Consider the following 24,163-nt stretch of genomic DNA (forward strand, 5'->3'; position numbering starts at 1 on the left):
GTTCTGTGACCCTCCAGGCAGCAAGGAGAACTGCAGCGTGGTGTTGGAAAAGGGGAAGGAAAGCTGCAGGGCAAACACACCATGAGGGGGCTTGGGACAGACAGACCTCGTCCTGTGTGAAAGGGATGTGCAGTCCAAGCCCCAAAGCTGAGCTCGCAAGAGGGCAAGACTAGGAGTCATACTGAGTAGGAAGTCTGGGCTTAGCCCCTCGCAGCTTGCTTGTTGCAGTGAACTTGAGGCCCTTCTTTCAGAGCCCCAGAATGGAGTTACTGGGAAAGTCATTCCTTCTCCCTCCAGCTAGGCCCCTGGCCGCCACACTCAAGCATGCTTTCTCTGCACATCCTAATCGCGACTGTCCTCTGTCCTGTTGCTGTTTTCCTGTACCCTGATCAAATATCAACAGCAGTGAGAATATTACAATCATATGCTTTTAGAGGTAGACTGCACCTCAGATGAAAAATGGCAGATACCCCATTTTCTAAAAATGGATGCAGAAAAAATGAAGTCTGGAAGGATAGACACCCAGGGAGTAATTTATTTACTTGTATTTTATGAGTTTTTTGAAAAGAACATGTTGCTTAAAAAAAAAAAAAACCTATTATCACCAGTTAAAAAAATGATGGTAATAGTGAGGGGTGCCTGGTTGGCTCGGTGGGGAGAATGTGTGACTCTTGATCTTGGGGTTGTGAGTTCAAGCCCCGCGTTGGGCCTAGAGCTTAAAAAATAAAAGTACATCTGTATCTTAATACCCAAAAGATACAGATGTAGTGAAAAGAAGGGGCACATGCACCCCAATGTTCACAGCAGCATTGTCCACAATAGCCAAACTGTGGAAGGAGCCGAGATGCCCTTCAACAGATGAATGGATAAAGAAGATGTGGTCCATATATACAATGGAATATTACTCAGCCAGAAAGGATGAATACCTACCATTTGCATCAACATGGATGGAACTGGAGGGGATTATGCTGAGTGAAATAAGTCAAGCAGAGAAAGACAATTACCATATGGTTTCACTTATATATGGAACATAAGGAATAGCAGGGAGATTGGTAGAAGAACGAAGGGAAGAATGAAGGGGGGGGAATCAGAGAGGGAGACAAACCATGAGAGACTGTGGACTCTGGGAACCAAACTGAGGGTTACAGAAGGGAGGGGGTGGGGGGATGGGGTAACCAGGTGATGGGTATTAAGCAGGGCACGTGTGCTGATGAGCACTGGGTGTTATTCGCAACTAACGAATTGGTGAACACTACATCAAAAACTAATGATGTACTATACATTGGCTAATTAAACGTAACAATAAAAAAAATAAAAATAAAAAATTTTTAAATGATGCTAATGAGGCAGGGCCCTTAGATCATCTCTCCCAAGCACCATCCACTACAGCAGCCATTAAGCGCATGTGCCAATTACAGGTGACCCTTCAACGTCACGGGTCTGAACTGCGCAGGCCCACTTATACATGGATTTTTTTTTTTTTTGGATAAATACAGAACAGCACGGTCAATGTATTTTCTCTTCCTTGTGGTTTCCTTAATAATATTTTCTTTTCTCAAGCTTACTTTCTTGTAAAAATACAGTATATAATACATAAAACATATAAAATACGTGTTCACTGCTTATAGTCTCAGGCTTCTGGTCAACAGTAGACTATTAACAGTTAAGTTTGGGGGGAGTCAGGAGTTATACAAGAATTGTCAACTGTGCAGGGGGTTGGTGCCCCTAACCCCTGGATTGTTCAAGGGTTGACTGTTCTTAAAATGGAATAAAATAAAAAATTCAGGCCCTTTGTTGCACAGACATAGAACATTTCTATCACCACAGAACGTTCTATTGGTCAGTGCTGTTCAAATCAAAGACACCACCTAGCACAACGTAATACTAGAAAAAATGAATCAGTGCTGATATTTAATATCTAGAGGTCCGCTTCAGAAGTTATTGCATCCGATCTTTATGCTCTTCGCTCCAGGACTGGTTTGGGACTGGGATCTGAAAAATTAACACGTTCAACAGAACCACTTTGCATGGCCTGGTGTACAACACATAATCAGTATGTGTTTGCTGAGTGAATTAATCAGTTTCCTTAATTTTTTAATACAAAACTTGTGGTTCACAAGACCAAACCTGAATACTACCTTTAGGTTCTAAGAAACAGGGTGTTTATATAATTCCTCAGCCTACATCAAAGTGAAAACGATGTGGCCGCACGAAATGGCTACAAAGTATACTTTTGACACCAGTTCTGTTAAAGTTTCCTTATACCAGAGATGGTACATAGCCCTGTTCCCTCCGATTTAAACCTAACAAATATTTCCCCCACACCTGTCTATGGTCTTAATTCATTGAGCAGGAAAGAGACATAAATCATTCTACTTGCTCTCTCTCTCTCCCTATAGGAGAGAGAGAAGGACAGAGATTAGCTTTACAGAAGATAAGCTTTAGACTATCTAGTGTCAATATCAAAGCGGCACATTTACATTTAACTTCAAACGTTCTGGAGGAAAAAGCATACCTTAAAGCAATGACTAAATCCATACAAAGGAGGTCAGACTGAAAGCTACCAACCTTTTCTTATAAAAGACACTTGAATAAACCACTCCAGTATTTTCTGCATTTTTCTTTAACAAGTTCACTCAAATAGCCACCTTCTTACAAATTACTATTAGGCAATTGACATCTCTGATATATTCAACAGCTTAATCAAGCTACTAACCAAGCAGCTTGCAACATAAGACTCAGTTACAGCTTTATGGACCCCGACTGCAACTGAGGGGAAAAAAAACATCCCACAACTGGCAAGATGAGTCGTTTGCATACAGAACTTCTGACTAGGAGGGTCACCTGGATGGTAGAGTTCGTTAAGCCTCTGACTCTTGGTTTCGGCTCAGGTCACCATCTCCCGTTGTGAGATCGAGCCCTGCCTTGGGCTCCATGCTGGGCATGGAGCCTGCTTGAGATTCTCTCTCTCTCTCTACTCTGCCCCACCCCAACCCTTCCTCTCAAAAACAAACAAACAAAAACAAAAAACCACTTCTGACTAGTAGAAAATGAAGAAATAAAAGGAAGCCCATATTAAAGGATTCAAGTCAGTTAAAAGTTTTCCCAAATAAGACCCAGTTCTGCAGTTAAAGGCGTGGGTTCAAATCGAAGACCTGTACGATCTTAGGCAAGTCACTTCATCCCCCTGTGCCTCCCTGTTCTCAAATGTATGTGGAGATAATAATCCAGAACTCAAAACAAAAGTTTTCTGCAAGATTTCAAACCCTAAGAACAACTCCATTTTAATGTAAGCCACTCTGTCTGGACACACAGTAAAGCAGGCTCATTTTCCCTTTGCTTAAGGCCCACATAAAAATATTGCCACAAAACATTTACTGGTCTGATAACTTTTCCTCCTGAGGCTTCATCTTTTTATAATTAAAAAATTAGTAAGAAAAAATTTACTACAAAACTGAACTCAGAAGAAAATAATTTGCATATTTATCGATTATTTCATTTTTCTGAGTATCACAGAGCCTTAGAGACAGAAAAGGTCTTTGAATATAAAGTACTACATTTCATTATTCTAAGACGCACTCACATTTTAATACCCCTGAAATCAACATATTGCAGCTGACAGCAACTTACAATATAACCGACAGTGTCTTCTTTCTTAGCAGTACAAAAAACAAGGGTAAGTCTTAACATCAGTGATATCTTAGATGGAACGAAACATGGTGGTTGGAATCCCCAGCACTTTCCCATCAAGGCACGAAGCAAATAAAATCAGCTACTCTGATTAAGAGTATGTAAACTATGAGGGGCACCTGGGTGGCTCAGCTGGTTAAGCGTCTGCCTTCGGCTCAGGTCATGATCTCAGGGTCCTGGGATCGAGCCCCTCATCGGGTTCCCTGCTCAGCGGAGAGCCTGCTTTTCCCTCTCCCTCAGCCACTCTGCCCTGTTCCTTCTCTCTCTCTCTCTGTCAAATAAATAAATAAATAAAATCTTTAAAAAAAAAAAAAGAGTATGTAAACTACGATATGTGTGTGTGTATGCTTAGAAAATTCTTTAAGATATTAGAAATAAAAGTGGTAGTGGAATTTAGGGTGACTTCATTCCTTCATTTCTTTACTCCCTGTGGCTGTATGCTTTTCATAATAAACATGTATTCTTTAATCAAAAAATGCAATTTTTATTTTGAAGGAAAACTAGATGGGGCATATTGATATTGTTAGGGCTCTTTATATATTCCAGAAACATTTAATAGTTCATGGAGCATTTCTTGAGGATTAGTACAGATCAGTTAATGTTTAATTCACTATTTCAAAGTGGGGAAAATCAGCATGTGAAACTACACTAACATCAATGTTACTGATGCGGCAACAATTTTAAATTTCCATCTTATGATTCTATCAAATTAAGCTGTCTGGTTTTTTATATGTACATGGGAATATCTTCCATGACAAGCTGATGAATTATTAAATAGGGCAGAAATGTTACTTCAAATCAACAGTAAGCATACGAATTAATTTCTATCGTTTAGTAGTAAATCCACAGAATTTCACGTAAAACAGAACAGATAATATTTTTCTCTATGTAAAAACTAACCTAAAAACTTGCTTTGCTTACGTTTAAGATTTCACTCTTTTTATCACTTGAGGAGTTCAGCTTAATAATCCTCTAAGATCTAAAACTGACAGGAAAAAAGCTAGAAGTAGAAAATGGCATTAAAGGGTCAAACTGTTTCTATGGCTTCAAATTGTTCTTATAACTATAAAATACTTTGAAGAAGAAAATATTAAAGTTAAACTCCCCTCATTTTTTTTTACAAGTTTTCCTTTCAAAGGAAGAACATTGTATGGAAATCCCAAAAGAAATGAAATCTAAGACATAAAGTAACAAGACTGTTTTTTATGCATATGTGTGTGGAGGGGGGCACTTCAGAAGATCAAAAAAAGAAACCATACCATGGACGGTAAGTACATGTTTTGACTCTAAGCCAAGACATGAAAGGCTGGGTAGCTATACTGCTAGCAGTGATACTGACCAGAATTAAATCTTAGTGTAGACCAGCTAACTCGCTCACTCACTCACTTCTGGTGAGTGAAAATCCAATCTCTGTATTTAAACAATTCCCTAATTCATGTAAGACTCTGACAAGTTACAAGGAGCTTGTGAGTATGAAGCAATGCCATGGTATATGAGCACAAAGGCTTTTCAAGGGCTAGGAAAATGTCTTAAATGGTTCTCCAATCACCCGTAGGACTGATGAAAATGCCGAAAAGGTCAAAAACTTGGGTCAAATAGATGATTAACTGGGAGAATGAGGCTGAAAGTTAATGTAAGATAAGTGGTCTTATTCTCAATGAAAATATAAACATAAGGCCAGATTCTACAGGGATGCACGATGCAGATTCATGAAACAGCAAAGAGCAGACATTTATTCTGATCTTTGAAGAAGCTAAGAGAAGCCCCACTTTTTTTATAATAGTTTTTTTATTTTGTTATATTAGTCACCATACAGTACATCCCCAGTTTTTGATGCAATGTTCCATGATTCATTACTTGCATATAACACCCAGTGCACCATGCAATACGTGCCCTCCTTACTACCCATCACGGGCCTATCCCAATCCCCCGCCCTCTCCCCTCTGAAGCCCTCAGTTTGTTTCCCAGAGTCCACAGTCTCTCATGGTTCATTCTCCCTTCTGTTTAACCCCCCCTTTCTACTTCCCTTTCTTCTCCTACCGATCTGACTGCTATTTCTTATGTTCCATAAATGAGTGAAACCATATGATAATTGTCTTTCTCTGCTTGACTTATTTCACTTAGCATAATTTCCTCCAGTCCCGTCCATGTTGCAGCAAATGTTGGGTAATCGTTCTTTTTAATGGCTGAGTAATATTCCATTCTATATATGGACCACATCTTCTTAATCCAGTCATCTGCTGAAGGGCATTTCGGCTCCTTCCACGATTTAGCTATTGTGGACGATGCTGCTATGAACATTGGGGTGCATATGGCCCTTCTCTTCACTACGTCTGTATCTTTGGGGCAAATACCCAGTAGTGCAATGGCTGGATCACAGGGTAGCTCAATTTTTAACTTTTTAAGGGACCTCCACACTGTTTTCCAGAATGGCTGTACCAACCTGCATTCCCACCAACAGTGTAAGAGGGATCCCCTTTCTCCACATCCTCTCCAACATTTGTTTCCTGCCTTGTCAATTTTTGCCATTCTAACTGGCGTAAGGTGGTATCTCAATGTGGTTTCGATTTGAATTTGCCTGATGAGAAGCCCCACTTTTAAGGAAAATAGTAACTCCCAGGAACTACAATGGTAACATGCGACCAGACACAAACAACAGCGTGAACTCACAAAAAGCAAACATTCACATGACCAAAGGAAACTACAGATGATGAAATCCATGTGTACAGATGACCCCTGATTCTGGCTCATTCCAGTGTCAATATTGCTTATTGTGTCAGTATTGTGAAGCATCTGAGACGGTGTGACACGGGCACAGTAACCGAATCAGAAGTGGGCTTTCTGCGAAACAACTGCGGACCCACCCTCTTTATCAGACTCGGCTGCAAACGTCTTACCACTCCCCGCCAAACCAATCTAGCTCCATGGAGGGTATCTGCCAACGCTAAATATAGTCAAAAAATATCCCCCATGTCCCAACGGCAACTCCTAAAAGGGGTTTAAAAAAATCCAAGAAACAAAAACAAACCAAAAATCCTTCCAAATACGTGTACAGCCTCCAAGGTGCCTAGTCTGAAAAAGGTAATAGTCACTTGGATATAAAGTAGGAGAGAAGATACTAGAAAATCACACTGTAACCAACTGAAATGAACATGAAATAAGTATAGTTTGCAGAGCTTCAAAAACATACAGGAAAACCTACAGTTGCCATGGGTGTTTTTAAACATATATAGATACATTTTTTTAAGTTTTAAATTTTAGTTGCCGTACAGTGAGATACTGGTTTTCAGGAGTAGATACACTTACGCAGTAGCTCTTCAGTCTGATGAAATCTACGGTCATGGGAATGGACCCGTCACTGTTTCTGTTCAGTGCTTTGATATAATCCAGCAGGTCAGCAAAGAACTTATAGCCTCCTTTGAGCACACAGAGCGCTACGATGTGATGGCCTCCCATCTCCTTCATCACATCTCGCGCAAGCCGCTCGGTCCTACAGACACACAATCAGGAATTTAATACAATACAATAGAAATATATTTAACTTTATAACAAACGTCCCCCCTGAGGCATTAACCTTCTACAAAACATATCCTTTGCCCCCCAAGAATTATATCCTTGCTTCAGAAAGTGAAAATAAAAACTTAAAAATCTTCAAAAAAACATGTACCCTGTAACACCTAACATAAATGTTTAAAAATGCAAAGTAAAAAATCTCATTTCTACCTATTGTATTGACAAATTCTGATTAAATGAAATTTTCCTGATCATATACAATATTGTAAGAGATTGTTAAAAAAAAAAGAACACTCTCTTATGCCACTGGGAGTAAAAATTACAGTAACTTTTTGGGATAATCGGGCAGTATCAAAACATTCAATAAATACCTTCCCCTTAACCCAGAATTTCCCCACGAATCAAGTTGAAGCAAATGCCCAAACATGTATGAGGCGATGTTTCCTTCTAGTACGGTCTGTAAAAGCAAAATAATGGAGGTATCTTGCATGCCCATCAATAAAGGACTGCTTAAATCAATTATGGTACAGTCAGAAAATGGAATGTTATGCAAGCTTCAAAATACATGAGATAGCTCTAAATAAACGAATATGAAAAAATGTCCAATAAATTTCAGACCTATACGATACTACATACCTATGTGTTAAAATAAAATACAGTAGCTACTTGAACAACACAGGTTTGAACTGCACAAGTCCCCTTATAAAGGGATTTTTAAAAAATACAGTACTATAAATGTATTTTCTCTTCCTTATGATTTTTTGAAAAACATTCTTTTTTTTTAAAAAAAGATTTTATTTATTTATTCAACAGAGATAGAGACAGCCAGCGAGAGAGGGAACACAGCAGGGGGAGTGGGAGAGGAAGAAGCAGGCTCATAGCGGAGGAGCCTGATGTGGGGCTCGATCCCATAACGCCGGGATCACGCCCTGAGCCGAAGGCAGACGCTTAACCGCTGTGCCACCCAGGCGCCCCTGAAAAACATTCTTTTCTCTAGCTTACTGCATTGTAAGAACACAGTATAGAATACACATAACATACAAAGTATGTGTTAATCGACTGTTTATGTTATCGGTGAGCCTTCTGGTCAACAGTAGTCTATTAGTAGTTACGTTCTGGGGAGAGTCCAGAGTAAACTGTACGGACATTTGCATACAATGTATGTGCATAATCAGTGTGTAGGGAAGGACTGTACACAGGAGGGTGAGAGGAGAGAACCCTACTCTTCTCATTTACAGCCTCAATCCTTAGAATACACACATGTACTGGTACTATAACCTGAAAATCAAAAACAAAACAGCCAGACACACAAGGCAAGCATTTAAATACCAAGTTAGGTATTTCACCGCGATTCAGTTAAGGGGAAATTTTCAGGCTAGATGCGCATACTAATGAAAATATAACCTTCCCTTCATGTGATTTAGCCCCAGCCCATTACCCTGTTCAGGGTTGAGTAATCAAAGACTGACTAGAGTTCATTCCTCCAGTCTCCCTCCAATGTTTACTTTATTCTACTCCCTACAGATTCCCAGTATACCATGACTTATGCTGGGTAATTAGTAAGCTCTCCCAGCACCTTGTTTGTAAAGAGGGCTCTAAAATAGAAAACATCTATTATTTCACAAGCTGGCCTAGTTTATGTTTAGATATCAGCTACTTAAAACAGCTGCTGACACTTGAAATTAATATAAGAAAAAAACAAAAACAAAAGATTGAAGATCTTACTAACCTGTCCATAATCAGTCCGTGAGGAATAAACACCTTTTCCAAATCCTCAGCATAATGATGAGGTATACAGAATAAATCTAGGTCATAACCTGGTTCATCATCACTAATCTGAAAAAGAAATATGACTATTTCAGGGACGGCATTACAGGATTGACTTTAGATGTTAAAAAACCTTAGCTTATGAGAGAAAGTTAGGTATGACACATCGAGAACTTTCTGTAACTTTGTAGGTATGATTATGAATTAGAGTTATGTAAGAAATCAACTGTATGCCTTAGAGATGAATAGTTAAGACTGTAGACATAAAATGACATAGGAAATGTCCTTTAGTTCAGCAAAGACAAAACAAAACACTTTGAAGAATTAAGACAAATGTGGCAAAATCCTGATAACATTTTAAACGTGGGTGATGAGCATATGGGGGTTCATTATATTATTCTCTCCACTTCTGAATGTGTTTGAAATTTTAGTAAAAAAAGATTTTAATACACTGTAGAAAAAAAAAGTTAACACACTGTAGTCTAACAAGCTAAAACGTCACCCTGAACAAAAGCCGCCGTCCCCACCCCAAAGCACCTCACAGTAGGGGGGAATCACCCAAAAAGCTACGCGACTTCTTAAAAACCCAAACTCGTGCCTTCATAGCAGCTACTCCAAGGTTATTCGAATTGAACCCTGTATTGGTTGTCTTTGTACATCAAGTACCCAGCGTACAAAATATTTAGTAATACTGATGATGTGGCACCCGTGGTGGTAAGATGTATTGTGATTAGTTTTATAAATCCTTTATATACCTAAGCATACAGAAAAAATATAATAAAATCATAGTATTAGCTTGAGAAGAGTTACAATGATTTTCTTTCTTTATATTGTATATTCCAAATTTTCTTCATTGAGTATATATTGCTCTTTAAAAAATTCAGTAGTCTTTCTTAGAAATTATTTGTGGGGGCTCCTGGGTGGCTCAGTTGGTTAAGCGTCTGCCTTCGGCTCAGGTCAAGATCCCGGGGGTCCTAGGATCGAGCCCCACATGGGGCTCCGTGCTCAGTGGAGAGCCTGCTTCTCCCTCTCCCTCTGCTTGCTGCCCCCCCCCCGCCGCTTGCGCGCACTCGCTCTCTCTCAAATAAATGAACAAAATCTTTAAAAAAAAAAAAAAAAGATTCCCTCTCCATTTCTCTGTGCCCCTCCCCCACTCACACACTCTGTCTCCAAAAAAGAAAAAAGAAAAAAGAAAGAAAAAGAAATTATTTGTGGTATTACGTGTGTTATAAAAGTATGGGGAAATTTTTATAGATGTATTAAAATCTACAAACAAAAAGCGTAATTCAACAGAATTAAAGAAGTGAGGAGGGGAAGGGAAAAGGAAGGAAAAGGAGGAGGAAAGGAAGGAGTGAAAGGAGGAAGGAAGGGTGGGTATGGAGGAGAATATACCAAAGAGTGGTCAACTATAAGGGGATACTTGCTGCACTGCACACTTTTTTTTTTAAAGATTTTATTTATTTGAGAAAGAGAGAGTGAGAGAGTACCAGCAGGGGGAGGGGCAGAGGGAGAAGCAGGCTCCCTGTTGAGCAGGGAGCCTGATGCGGGCTCCATCCCAGGGTCCTGGGATCATGACCTGAGCTGAAGCCAGGCGCTTCACCGAATGAGCCAGCCAGGTGCCCCATGCACCGCATGCGCTTTAATACTGACTTGGCCTTTTTGTTCACTGTCAATTTCACCTTTTTTCTAAATCATAGTTGATTTATAATTCCCACTTGCCATTATATTTAAAATCCATTCAAAGAAATAAACCAGAATTTTAATACTCTACCTCACATGATATTCAAGACTAACCTATCTTCCAAATCACATTCAAGAAGCTGATGATAGGAGTGTTTTGGCAGTTTTCAAGAAATATTGGTCAAACCATAATTAGGTCTCGATGCATCAGCTAGTATCTACTGAGCACCTTCTAGTCAGCACTGTGTTAGGTGCTTAAGGATAGGTGGCTTGGCTTTCAATGAATTTTAAAAGTACATATTTAAGATTTACAATATTATTCACAGAATTCATAATTATATTCTGAAAAATGTGAGCTTCACGCTGTCACTTTTTCAGTCCCAAAAGCTCTTTTGAGCTCTCCAGGCGCAGGTGGAATTATAGGTATTGTCTTGTCCGGCTTCTAGTACCTTCGGCCCACTTCCGCCTGTGCAGGGGCCGCCGGGAAGCTGGCAGCGATCCAGGGAGGGGCACGGCCCTGCGGCAGGGCAGGGCAAAGGCACTCACTCGGCAGCCGGTCTGAGGGCGGGTGGAAGTCATTATTGACTTGTTTTTAAACCACATGCATTACTTCCATACACCGCAAGAAAAATTCTATTTTGGGGGGAATAAAAAAGATTATGCCAGGTCCTTGAAGAGGAAGTGCTAACCTGTCTGCTAAACATTCACATCATGCACGTTTCAGAACACGGTCACTACAAAAAGAATGGAAATGGGACATTGGTGTCACCCACAGGAGTTTTTCAAGAATACTCTATAACAAGCAAGTATTTCTTTTATAAATTTTATAAACTGAAATTTAGTTCCAGTTTTGGGAAAAGACAGACCTTGCTAGATCCTGTAGGATAAGAGGATAAACCTTCAAGTCTGGCTCATCAGAATATATCTGCTATTACCTGACAAGAATGAAAATGTACCATTTCGCTGTGTTTCAGCACTAAAAACACCCAGAGCACCAAAATGGCTTTCCTGAAGCTTACTCACCACTTCCTCCCAGTTACTCACTGCTTCTGCACAAGCATAAACCAGGACCCACCCAGGACTCTTCGAAATTCTGTAACACTTGGAAAGACTACAGCTTCTGCGCAAGTGGCTCAGAGCCTGGTTACGGGCTTTGCAGGCAGCCTAAGAACTTCAAGAGTCTGGATTGTCTCGGTCAAAGCCAATGTGACTTCTGCCCAGATGTGCAGTCTGCTATACACAGAACAGCTGGGACGGACACCAACACAGGAATTCCACCTCTGTTAAAACACCAAATTAATCTCTAATTCAAAAGTTTTTATTTTCAATCAATACTATTAGATTTATGTATCACATTTAATGTCAAAGGGCTGACTTGTGGGGCGCCTGGGTGACTCAGAAGGTTAAGTGTCAACTCTTTTTTTTAAACTATTTACTTATTTGTTAAGATTTTATTTATTTAATTCACAGAGAGAAAGAGAGAGAGAGAGCACAAGCAGGGGGAGCAGCAGGCAGAGGGAGAGGGAGAAGCAGACTCCCTGCTGAGCAGGGAGCCCGACGTGGGGCTCAATCCCAGGACCCTGAGATCATGACCCGAGCCAAAGGCAGACGCTTAACCAACTGAGCCACTCAGGCGCCCCTAAGTATCCAACTCTTGACCTCAGCTCAGGTTGTGAGTTCAAGCCCCTCTTGATCTCAGGGTCATGAGTTCAAGCTCCACCCAGCATGAAGCCTACTTTAAAAAAAGGGGGGAGGAGGGTGACTTGTGATTATAAGAGAGTATTATGAAACATTCTGTGCCAAAAAACTGGACAACCTAGAAGAAATGGATAAATTTCTAGATACCTATAACCTCCAAAAACTCATCAGGAAGTAATAGAAAATTTGAACAGACCGATGATCAGCAATGAAATTGAATCAGTAACCAAAAAACTCCCAACAAAGTCTAGGCCCGAATGCCTTCACAGGTGAATTCTACCAAACATTTAAAGAAGAGTTAATACCGGGGCGCCTGGGTGGCACAGCGGTTGAGCGTCTGCCTTCGGCTCAGGGCATGATCCCGGCGTTCTGGGATCGAGCCTCACATCAGGCTCCTCCGCTATGAGCCTGCTTCTTCCTCTCCCACTCCCCCTGCTTGTGTTCCCTCTCTCGCTGCCTGTCTCTATCTCTGTTGAATAAATAAATAAAATCTTTAAAAAATAAAAAAAAAGAAGAGTTAATACCTATTTTTCTCAAACTATTCCAAAAAATAGACGAGGAAGGAAAACCCACATTCATTCTATGAGGCCGGCATCACCCTGATACCAAAACCAGACAAAGAGACTACATAAAAAGAGAACTACGGGCCAGTATCTCTAATGAACATATATGCAAAAAGCCCCAACAAAATATTAGCAAACCAAATCCAACAATACATTAAAGAAATCATTCACCACGATCAGGCAAGATTATTCCTGGGATGCAACAGTGGTTCAATATTTGCAAATCAATGTAATAGATCACATCAGCAAGAGAAAGGATAAAAACCATATGATAATTTCAACAGATGCAAAAAAAGCATTTGACGAAGTACAACATCCATTCATGATAAAATTCCTCAACAAAATAGGTTTAGAGGGAACATACATCAACATAATAAAGGCCACATATGAAAAACCCACAGCTAACATCACACTCAACGGTGAAAAACTGAGAACTTTCCCCCTTAAGATCATGAACAAGACAAGGATGTCCACTCTTGCCACTGGAGTCTTAGCCACAGCAACCAGACAAGAAAAAGGAATAAAAGGATCCAAATTGGTAAGGAAGAAGTAAAACTTTCATTATCTGCAGATGACACAATAAAGACTCCACCAAAAAACAACTAGAACTGACCTTACCTTTAGTAAGGTTGCAGGATACAAAATCAATGTACAGAAATCCGCTGCATTTTTATACACTAATAATGAAGCAACAGAAAGAGAAATCAAAAAAGCAATCCCATTTAAAAGTGCACCAAAAATAATAAAATACCTAGGAATAACCTTAGCCAAGGAGGTGAAAAGGTCTGTACTCGGAAAACCATAAAACACTGACAAAAGAAACTGAAGACAATACAAACAAACGGAAAGACAGTCCATGCTCATGGACTGTAAGAACACATATTGTTAAAATGTCCAATGCAACCTACAGATTTAATGCAATCCCTACCGAAATACAAACAGCATTTTTCACAGAACCAGAACAAATAATCCTAAAATCTGTATGGAACCACTGAAGACCCCGAAGAGCCAAAATAATTTTGAAAAAGAAAAACAGGGGCGCCTGGGTGGCTCAGTCAGTTAAGCATCTGTCTCTTGATTTTGGCTCAGGTCATGATCTCAGGGTTGTGAGACTGAGCCCCACATGGGGCTCCATGCTGAGTGTGGAGCCTACTTAAGATCTCTCTCTCCCTCTGTCCCTCCCTCCCCTCAAAAAAGAAAAAAAAAAAAAAAAAAACGCTGGAGGTATCACAAGTCCAGATTTCAAATTATGCTATGAAGCTGTAGTAATCAAAACAGTATGGTACTGGCACAAAAATAGACAAATCAACGGAACGGGATAGAAAGCCCAGAAACAAACCCACAACTATAGGTCAATTAATCTTCAACAAAGCAGGAAAGGATATCCAATGGGAAAAAGACAGCGTCTTCAACAAATGGTGCTGGGAAAACTAGACAGCAACATGCAAAAGAATGAAACTGGACCACTTTCCTACACCATTCACAAAAATAAAGTCAAAATGGATTAAAGACCTAAATGTGAGACCTGAAACCATAAAAATCCTAGAAGAGAGCACAGGCAATAATTAACATCGGCCATAGCAACATTTTTCTAGTTATGTGTCCTGAGGCAAGGGAAGGAAAAGCAAAAATAAACTATTGGGACTACATCAAAATAAAAAGCTTCTGCTCAGCAAAGGAAACAATCAGCAAAACTAAAAGAAAACCTACCCAACAGGAGAAGATATTTGCAAATGACATATCCAATAAAGGACAGTATCCAAAATATATAAAGAACTTATCAAACTCAACACCCAAAAACCAAATAATCCAATTTAAAAATGGGCAGAAGACACGAACAGACATCTCTCCAAAGAAGACATAGAAATGGCCAAAAGACACATGAAAAGATGCTCACCATCGCTGATCATCAGGGAAATGCAAGTCAAAATTACAACGAGATACCACCTCACACCTGTCAGAATGGCTAAAATCAACAATACAAGAAACAACAAGTATTGGCAAGGTTGTAGAAAAAAAGGATCCCTCTTGCACTGTTGGTGGGAATGCAAACTGCTGCAGCCACTGTGGAAAACAGTACAGAGGGTCCTCAAAAAGTTAAAAATAGAACTACTCTATTATCTAATTATCATACCCCTGGGTACTTATCCAAAAAATATAAAACACTAATTCAAAGGGATACATGCACCCCTATGTTTACAGCAGGATTACTTATAGCCAAATTATGGAAGCAGCAGATGAACGGATGAAGAAGATGTGTATATATACACAATGGAATATTATTCAGCCATAAAAAAGAATGAAATCTGTTTCACTCATTTACGGAACATAAGAAATAGGAAGATCGGTAGGAGAAGGAAGGGAAGAATGAAGGGGGGTAAACAGAAGGGGGAATGAACCATGAGAGACTGTGGACTCTGGGAAACAAACTGAGGGCTTCAGAGGGGAAGGGGGGCGGGGGATTGGGATAGGTCGGTGATGGGTATTAAGGAGGGCACGTATTGCATGGAGCACTGGGTGTTATATGCAAGTAATGAATCATGGAACAGTACATCAAAAACTAAGGATGTCCTGTAGGGTGACTAACGTAACATAATTAAAAAAAAATAAAAGAATGAAATCTTGCCATGTGCAACAACATGGATGGATCCAGAGAGTATATACTAAGTGAAATAAGTCAGAGAAAGACAAATGTCATATGATTTCACTCATATGTGGAATTTAAGAAAACAAAGGAAAAAAGAGAGACAAACCAAGAAACAGACTGTTTGCTATAGAGAACAAACTGGTTACCAGAGGGGAGGGAGGGGGGAGGGAGCACGGGTGAAACAGGTGATGGGGACTGAGAGTACACTTACGGTGATGAGCACTGGCCCATGTACAGAATTGCTGAATCACTATATTGTACACCTGAAACTAATTATAACACTATGTTAACTATACTGGAATTAATTTTTTTTAAGATTTTTATTTATTTGAGAGAGAGCACGCCAGTGAGAGAGCATGAGTGGGGGGAGGGGCAGAGGGAGAAGCAGGCTCCCCACTAACCAGGGAGCCGGATGTCAGGCTCAGTCCCAGGACTCCGGGAACATGACCCGAGCTGAAGGCAGACACTTAACCTACTAAGCCACCCAGGCGCCCCTATACTGGAATTAAAATTTAAAAAGTTTAAATAACATTTTTAAAAAGGGTTGATTTGTTCTTTCAAGCATAAAAAAACAGGTTAATGTAACTCTTCCCAAAAGGCAAAAAGAAAAATTCTTAAAACTTGCATTGCTTGAAGGTGTCTCAATTAATAGGGGACATTTGTGATCAATTAAGATCAAGATATCCACTGATCTATTTGACATAATTGGTAATGGGAGATCTTATCTAAGGGATGTGATCATAATTTGGGGCCTAATACTTTTTTTTTGGTTGTCAAATGAACCTTTATTGAAACTTTCCTTTGTAGTTCTTTTTTTTATTATTAACATATAATGTATTATTTGTTTCAGGGGTACAGGTCTGTGAGTCATCAGTCTTACACAATGCACAGCAGTCACAACACATACCCTCCCCAATGTCCATCACCCAGCCACCCCATTCCCCACCCCCCTCCCCTCCAGCAACCCTCGGTTTGCTTCCTGAGATTAAGAGTCTCCTATGGTTTGGGGCACCTGGGTGGCGCAGTCGTTAAGCGTCTGCCTTTGGCTCAGGGCGTGATCCCGGCGTTCTGGGATCGAGCCCCATGTCAGGCTCCTCCACTGAGAGCCTGCTTCTTCCTCTCCCACTCGCCCTGCTTGTGTTCCCTCCCTCCCTGGCTGTCTCTCTGTCAAATAAATAAATAAAATCTTTAAAAAAAAAAAGAGTCTCTTATGGTTTGTCTCCCTCTCTGGTTTCATCTTGTTTCATTTTTTCCTCTCTTCCTCTAGGATCCTCTGCCTTGTTTCTCAAATTCCACATATCAGCGAGATCATATGATAGCTGTTTTTCTCACTGACTTATTTCACTTAGCATAATACCCTCCAGTCCCATCCACGTTGATGCAGAATTCAAGATTTCATTTTTGATGGCTGCATAATATTCCACTGTGTGTGTGTGTGTGTGTGTGTACCACATCTTCTTTACCCATTCATCTGTTGATGGACATCTGGGCTCTTTCCATAGTTTGGCTATTGCGGACATTGCTGCTATGAACACTGGGGTGCAGATGCCCCTTCGGATCACTACATTTGTATCTTTGGGGTAAATATCCAGTAGTGCAATTGCTGGGTCGTAGGGTAGCTCTATTTTCAACTTTGTGAGGAACCTCCATACTGTTTTCCAGAGTGGCTGCACCAGCTTGCACTCCCACCAACAGTGTAGGAGGGATCCCCTTTCATGTTCATCCTTTTCCAGCTGCTGATGCATGTACCGTTTGCTGTCCATCATGACCCCCTGGAGCCATACTACAAGCCCCTGGACCAACCCCTGGATAGAGTCCAACTGCCATACAGCCCACTGCCCCGTTTCAGCAGGAAGCAGCCAGAGCAGTCATCGTGCCATTCCCTAACGGCGGTTAGCATTACTAATCCAGGGGGAGTAATGAGTAAGGGGCAGGTGGGGGGGGGGGCTAGGCAGGGAGAGATAGATGGCGGGCTAAGTGATCAGGCTCACAGACATCCCAAAAATGTGGAGGTGTGGGAAAACCAGAGATAAGGGGACAAATCTGACTACCCTGCCCTAGGCCTGCGGGGTGGGTCGTGTGAGGCGGGTGTCTTTATGATAATCACCTGTGACCAACAAAGACCAACCAGCCCCTAAAAAGGAAGTAAGCCACAGAAGGTGTTAGCAAAAGAGATGTTAAAAGGATTTAAGTTCCCCAGTTAGCTTTCTATAAAAGACCAACCCTAAAGGCGCTTGTAGGCAACCCTCTCGGGACCCCTCTCCTGAGAGTTTTTTCTGTATCTTCACTTAACTTCAATCGCTTTACACACACACACACACACACACACACACCTTGCACTGTGAGGTACTTTAGGCATGAATTCACAAGTTTGTTATAATTCACTATAAATAAATGGGGTATATTTATGGGGGTCATAATTAAAGAAATAGATGACTGGCCACAGGCAGTCTGTTGTCAGAACTGGGCAATGGATATATGAGGGTTTGTTATGCTATTATGTCTACTTATAGATATTTCAAATATACAGTTAAATACAGAGCAATTTATTTAAATGATGACAAGGCACCAACATCACTTTTCCCAATTTTACATTTAATGAAAAGTCCAAGTCTTTTAAATCCCATGTATAATGACCAAATATTAGAATACTAATTTTCAAATGGTGATGACCTTATCCAGAACCTGTATTCTTGTTACTAATACTCAAATACTTAGTGAGAGCCTACTGTGTTGTACGTACCAGAGGATTAGATAAAGCTGACACAGCTACCCCCGAAGAGCTTACAGTATAGAAGACATGACATGTACACGAATAACCGTAAGACGGTGGTAAGGTTCTATGAAAAAGAAACAGGTGAAGTACTGTGGGAGTTTAGAAGAGCACTCAAATTCTCAGAAGCCTCGCCTGCACCTGGATCACTGGTAAGAAATAAGATACAACTCAATGACCAGGAACTCGGTTTTAATCAACCCAACACCAAAGCTGCCCATTAAACAGGTCCAATAACCTCAACCTCCACAAGACAGAAATATACCTGGTGGCCTTTCACCTTATTAGCCCTTAGGTACCCCATCTGACACTGGTTAATATCTGCTATTACCCTCACCTGATACGGATTACTTTACAATCCAGTGGCTGCTTTGATAGGAAGGGATCGCAGTATATTAAATTACATAAAAATGCATTTAACATCCACATTGATTAAGGCACCGTGCAATCAATTTTGTAGGGTGATAGAAAGATGGTTTTAAATTTAGGGCCCTCAAAGAGCTGATCATCTAGTGGAAAAGACATACATACATGCACGCGCGTACACACACACACACACACACACACACTCTACAGCACAATAGAGCTTGTCATTTGTACCTGAATCGAATTTGACAAGCCCGCAAACCTGTGGTTATCAAAAGCAGTTACATACGCACTACAGGCAAACCCAGAAGCCAGCACCAATGACTCCCCCTAAAGCAGTATGGAGCTTAGTCATTATACTCTGTTGCCAATTGAGTCAAGTCCACTGGCACATGTCCGGTACTGAATTAGCACAGCCTCTACATCAACTAGGCAACAGCCGATTACGAATGTGTAACATTTCTGTAGGAATGTAAACCACGTCTGTTTTATTATTGTTGGTGACGTGGTGTTCCATGTCTAAGCACCCGGTTATCACCGACACCTTCTGAAACAACTGTATTCGTCTGCTGAAGCTGCCACACCGGAACACCACTGCCTGGGGGCCTTCAACAGCAGTAATTTATTTCTTACAGTTCTGGAGGCTGGGAGGCTGGGAAGTCCAAGATCAAGATGCCGGCAAAGCAGGTTTCATTCTGCAGCCTCTCCTCTTGGCTTGTAGGCAGCTGCTTTCGCCTAGCTACGTGCACAGTGGAGGGTGGGGAGGGTGCTCTTTGGTGTCTTTTCTTAAAAGACCAGGGACCCAACCTCATGACCTCATCTACTCCTAATTACCTCCCAAATGGCCCATCACCAAATACCACACACTGGCAGTTAGGGTTTCAACATATGAATTTGGGCAGGAGTGGCTATTATTCAGTCCATAACAAGAAGCTGACATAAAATGGCTAAGGAAGATCACAAAGATGGTTCTAGATGGCTCTGGGGAGAGCCCAACCCAAAAATATTTGGGGAGCGCTTTGGAGGGGCAAGTCGTGGTAACCAGTGCTGGTATATGTGCCGCCAGAAGTGAGCGCAGGAAGCGGTAAACAGATGAAAATGGTTTGTCTCCGGATCCACCGTTCCCACTACGGCCATTACTGGCTGAACTGGAAATCAAAGAACAGGTCACTCACAGCTCTGAGTCACTTACCATGTACTCAGACAGTTCAGAAATCTGACTGCATCTCCTCAGCTTTAGAACACAGCTCTCAAATTCTAGCCTATCTGTAATATACTTGTTAATGGTAAACTCTACACGGGTACTTTCAATACTATGTAAGGTTACTGGAAAATGTAACATTAGCATCTACCATTTGTCTAGAATCATAGTCAATACTTTTGCTATCACAGATTACCAAAACAACTTTACTTCCCAGTAAAACTGGCATCACAAATTCTTAATAATTATGTGTGCCTCATCTGTGATAATGATTTTTACAGGGAAATTTTTGTGGCTTACACATAAAATTTCTAATTACAAAAATGTGTTATCTAAAATTACAGCAGGCAAGGAAATTAACTCAACCTAAGGTAACACTAGCAACATCAATTCATCATCTGTGACTATGACTGCTTAAGTCTCTTTGTGGTCAAAATACAGCAATGTTCAGGGGTCCAGACAAGACCAAATGGAAGTGAGTCTTAAAATGAGCTTAAAATGTGAATTAGAAGATGCACAATAATAGATAAAATACATTTTATTTTATTCCTAGCAATCAACAACAATTCCAAGCTTCTAAAATGGGCAGAAATTGCTGGGTAGCATATTTCTACCTTTTATATTCAGACACTTTAAAACTCTTAAAAAACTTGAAAAAAATATTAAAATTCTTAAAAAACACCAAAGCAGAGACTGTGCCACCCCCTTGGGATAATTTGTGATAACCCAGGGTATCACAAAACTAAAATTATGAGTCATTGATGCACATAATCCTTAATGTGAAAATAATTTAAGCTAGCAGTAAGTATGTTCATCTTCCAACTTTATATAGTCTTACAGATAAATTACATATATAAATTGCTTGCCCTCCCTTCTGGGGTTAAAGAATTAAAAGGTTTATAAGAATGTAAGGATTATAAGAATTAAAATCAGGATTCTTTTTTTAAGATTTTTAAATTTATTTTAGGGGAGGAAAGAAGGGGAGAGAGAATCAATTCGCAGACTCCCCCACTGAGTGGGGAGCCCGATGCCGGGCTTGATCCCAGGACCCTGAGATCATGACCTGAGCAGAAATCAAGAGTTGGACGCTCAACTGACTTAGCCACCCAGGCACCCCTAAAATCAGCTTTCTTGACTATTCAACCCAGGGGTAAATTAGTAGCTACTCCCAGGTAAGTTGGCCCAAAACTACTACATGTGCAAGTACATGAATTTACCCTACACTATGATCTTTCATTAGTGTGCAGTGTGCACAAATATATACACCTATCAATTATCAGAAGCACACTGTTAGAGAGAGTAGGTCCATAGCAATTTAAAGTGTGTATGAATTCTTATCAGTAGCAAATTATTCTAAATGTTAGTAATTTGGTGGCACAGTAACAATGGAATCTCACTATTGATATTAACAAAGGTGGTTGACACTCTCACAGCATGTGAATCTTACTGAATCCACACAGGATAAAACTACACAAAGAGGGGCGCCTGGGTGGCTCGGTCGTTAAGCGTCTGCCTTCGGCTCAGGGCGTGATCCCGGCATTCTGGGATCGAGCCCCACGTCAGGCTCCTCCGCTGGGAGCCTGCTTCTTCCTCTCCCACTCCCCCTGCTTGTGTTCCCTCTCTCGCTGGCTGTCTCTCTGTCAAATAAATAAAATCTTAAAAAAAAAAAAACTACAGAAAGAAAGAAGGCTACACGAGTGCATCTTTAGCCTCTCCTCACATGACAAGGCCCAGTTACTACCTCATGAACTACAAGAAAACTAAAGGAAAACTCCAAAACCCCTCTTCTTTGCTGATCTGGTTGCTCCTTTTGTCCTTTTCTTAGAAAAGAAATCAGCACATCGTAAGCACTATGTGAGTGTTTGTTATTACTAACATGCAGACAATTTCTGGGAAGGAAATAAAAAAAGGAACAGGAATTTGCAAACATTGCAAACACAATGAAGATCTTAATGTTCAAACAAAACTAACAGCCAGTTCTAGCAATAATAATTCACTGCATGCTGGGGCGGGGCATCATACCCCAAAGCTGAAAGTCTCTAACTTCCTCAGCAACTGAATAAAAACAACAGCCCCCACCATTTTTTGAGTACCTACTATTAGTGTACCGCTTTAAGAGCGGGCTCTGGAGAGAGACCTAGGTTTGAGTTTGAGTTCCTCTTAGTAACTGTGTCATATGGGTATGGTGAGAGGTAACCTCTCAGAGGCTTCAAAGATTCCTCCTCTGTAAAATGGTAATAATCATGCTAATTGACCTCGGGGTACTCGGATGGAGTCCCACATCAGGCTCCGTGCTCAGCAGGAGTCTGCCTGAGGATTCTCTTTCTCTCTCTCTCTTTCAAATAAATAAATCTTTTAAAAAATAATCATGCTATTGTTACAGGGTTGTTTTGAGGACTAAATAGGACTATATAGGTAAACACAATGATAGCTATTACTATTCCCAGTCAAGGACCACAGAAAGGTTGTTCAGTCAGTTAGACTGTGGACAGTCTTACAATCTTTTCAATAGCACCTCAAGAATACATTAAGGACACTTAAGCCCAGAAAGGTGAAGTAAGTTACCCAAGGCCACACAGCTGGTAAACATCCCAACCAAGCAGGATTCCAGGCCAGACTCCATTAAGAACATTGGTCTTTACCTTAAGCCATAGTGCCTCACATCAACAGAATCCTTCCTTTTTTAGGGCTCAAGTGGCTAATTATTAATTAATTCAACAAACCATTACTGATAATTCCTTCCATGCCAGGCACTGTCTTATGTGCTGGGGTTAGGGTGGTGATGCCTCACCTTATAAAGTTTATCGTTTAGTGGGAGAGACAATCAACAGGTAATCGGTAACTGTGAAAATACGATGACGACGACGACGATGATGCAGCAGACTAAGGCATGTAACTGTTTGGGAGGGGCGTTGGCCATTTTAGCAAGCGTGATCCGAAAGGTGGGAGGGGAATGCAGCTTAGCTTGTTCGAGAAACAAAAAGCACCAATGAGGTTGGAGACAGGATACGGGAGGCTGATGATGGTATGAATGTCCTTGAAGGTAAGGACCAGATTCGCATTTTTTTTGTCCCTGCAGGATCAAAGAGCATAGGATCCAGGTGGAAGCATATCTGAATTCGAGGCCTGGCTACCTCTGGGCCGTGGGAAAATTACCTAATATCGTCTCACTATTTTCCTCGTGTGTAAAATTGCAGGCATGGTTACCGCTACCAAGGCTGCAGTGAGGAGTCCATCAGGCAATGCGCATTCGCACAGTCATTATGGTATTTGCGGAACTAGGTACAAATGCCAGTCCCCGCGTGCCCTCCCATGTGGTCGTTCCCGTGCCTGGGCCCTCCACACCGGAACCCTGACGACCCGGGCAGCATACCCCCAGTTTAGAGAAGGGCCTCTCCGGAGAAAGCCCTCCAGCCCCCCCGCCACCGACCCGCGGCGCGCCAGATCATTCCCGAACTGGCCCGCGCGGCCCATTCCCCGCAGCACGCTCCCCAGCGGCACAAGTCAACCAAAACGCCATTTCCACCCTCTCCTCCCTCACGCGGCCCTCCTTGCCAGGGCCGTCCAGGGGCACCCAGCCCGCACCTCGCCAGCCGTCCCCCACGCCGCCCCGCCTGACGTACAGCCCGAGCCGGGACGCGGCGGCCGCCCCCCGCCCCTCCGGGCTTCCCCGAGCCACCCCGGCCGGCGGCCGCACTGCGGGTCGCGCGCTTCGCGGGCCGCCCGCCGCCGCCACCACGGCCACGGCCCGGCGGGCCAAGCTGCTCACCACCACGCTGGAGCTGCGGGTCGCCATGACGGAGCCGGCGGGCGCGCGGGCTGACGGCAGCCTGGAGAGGAGGAAGCCGGCGGCGCAGCTCGGGAGGCGGAGGTTCCGCAGGAGGTGGCCACACGCGGGAAAGCCGAGCGATGTGCTCGCTGTAGCACTCTAGGCCGCCCCGGGAGCAGAGGCAGAACAGGCCCCGCCCCGGCCCCGCCCCGGTCCCGCCCGGCTCCGCCCGGACGCCTGGGCCGGCGCCTGCGGGTTGCCACGCTCCAGAGGTGGGAATTTTCCTCCGGAAGAAGCGTGACTTCTCCGGCGCAGCCTGTGTCCCGCTTTCCCTGCGTCTCCCGGCCGGAGGGCCCCCGATTTCCCAAACCTGCCGCCGCCTCGCTTCTTCCTGGTGGCCCTAAACTGGGCGCCGGCTCTTCCCTTTGCAGTCACCGCGCGCTTATCTCGCCCGGCCTCCCCTTCCTGAGACCTTGGACCGCATTGCGGATTCCGT

General features: G+C 42.1%; 1 protein-coding gene across 1 annotated transcript in view; it reads right to left on the reverse strand.

Annotated features, from left to right (window-relative positions):
- The window catches only part of HPRT1 (hypoxanthine phosphoribosyltransferase 1), a 38,784-nt gene extending 14,926 nt beyond the window's left edge, over nucleotides 1–23,858 (reverse strand). Inside the window, exons 1-3 of the mRNA XM_026520625.4 lie at nucleotides 23,668–23,858; nucleotides 8,933–9,039; nucleotides 6,997–7,180 (exon numbers count right to left, since the gene is read on the reverse strand). Of these exons, the coding sequence (XP_026376410.1) occupies nucleotides 6,997–7,180; nucleotides 8,933–9,039; nucleotides 23,668–23,694 (318 nt within the window). The 5' untranslated portion in view covers nucleotides 23,695–23,858. The remainder of the gene's footprint in view (nucleotides 1–6,996; nucleotides 7,181–8,932; nucleotides 9,040–23,667) is intronic.
- Nucleotides 23,859–24,163: the final 305 nt, after the last annotated feature.

Source organism: Ursus arctos, chromosome X (assembly GCF_023065955.2).
Source record: "Ursus arctos isolate Adak ecotype North America chromosome X, UrsArc2.0, whole genome shotgun sequence".
In the NCBI taxonomy this organism is placed as follows: Eukaryota; Metazoa; Chordata; class Mammalia; order Carnivora; family Ursidae; genus Ursus; species Ursus arctos.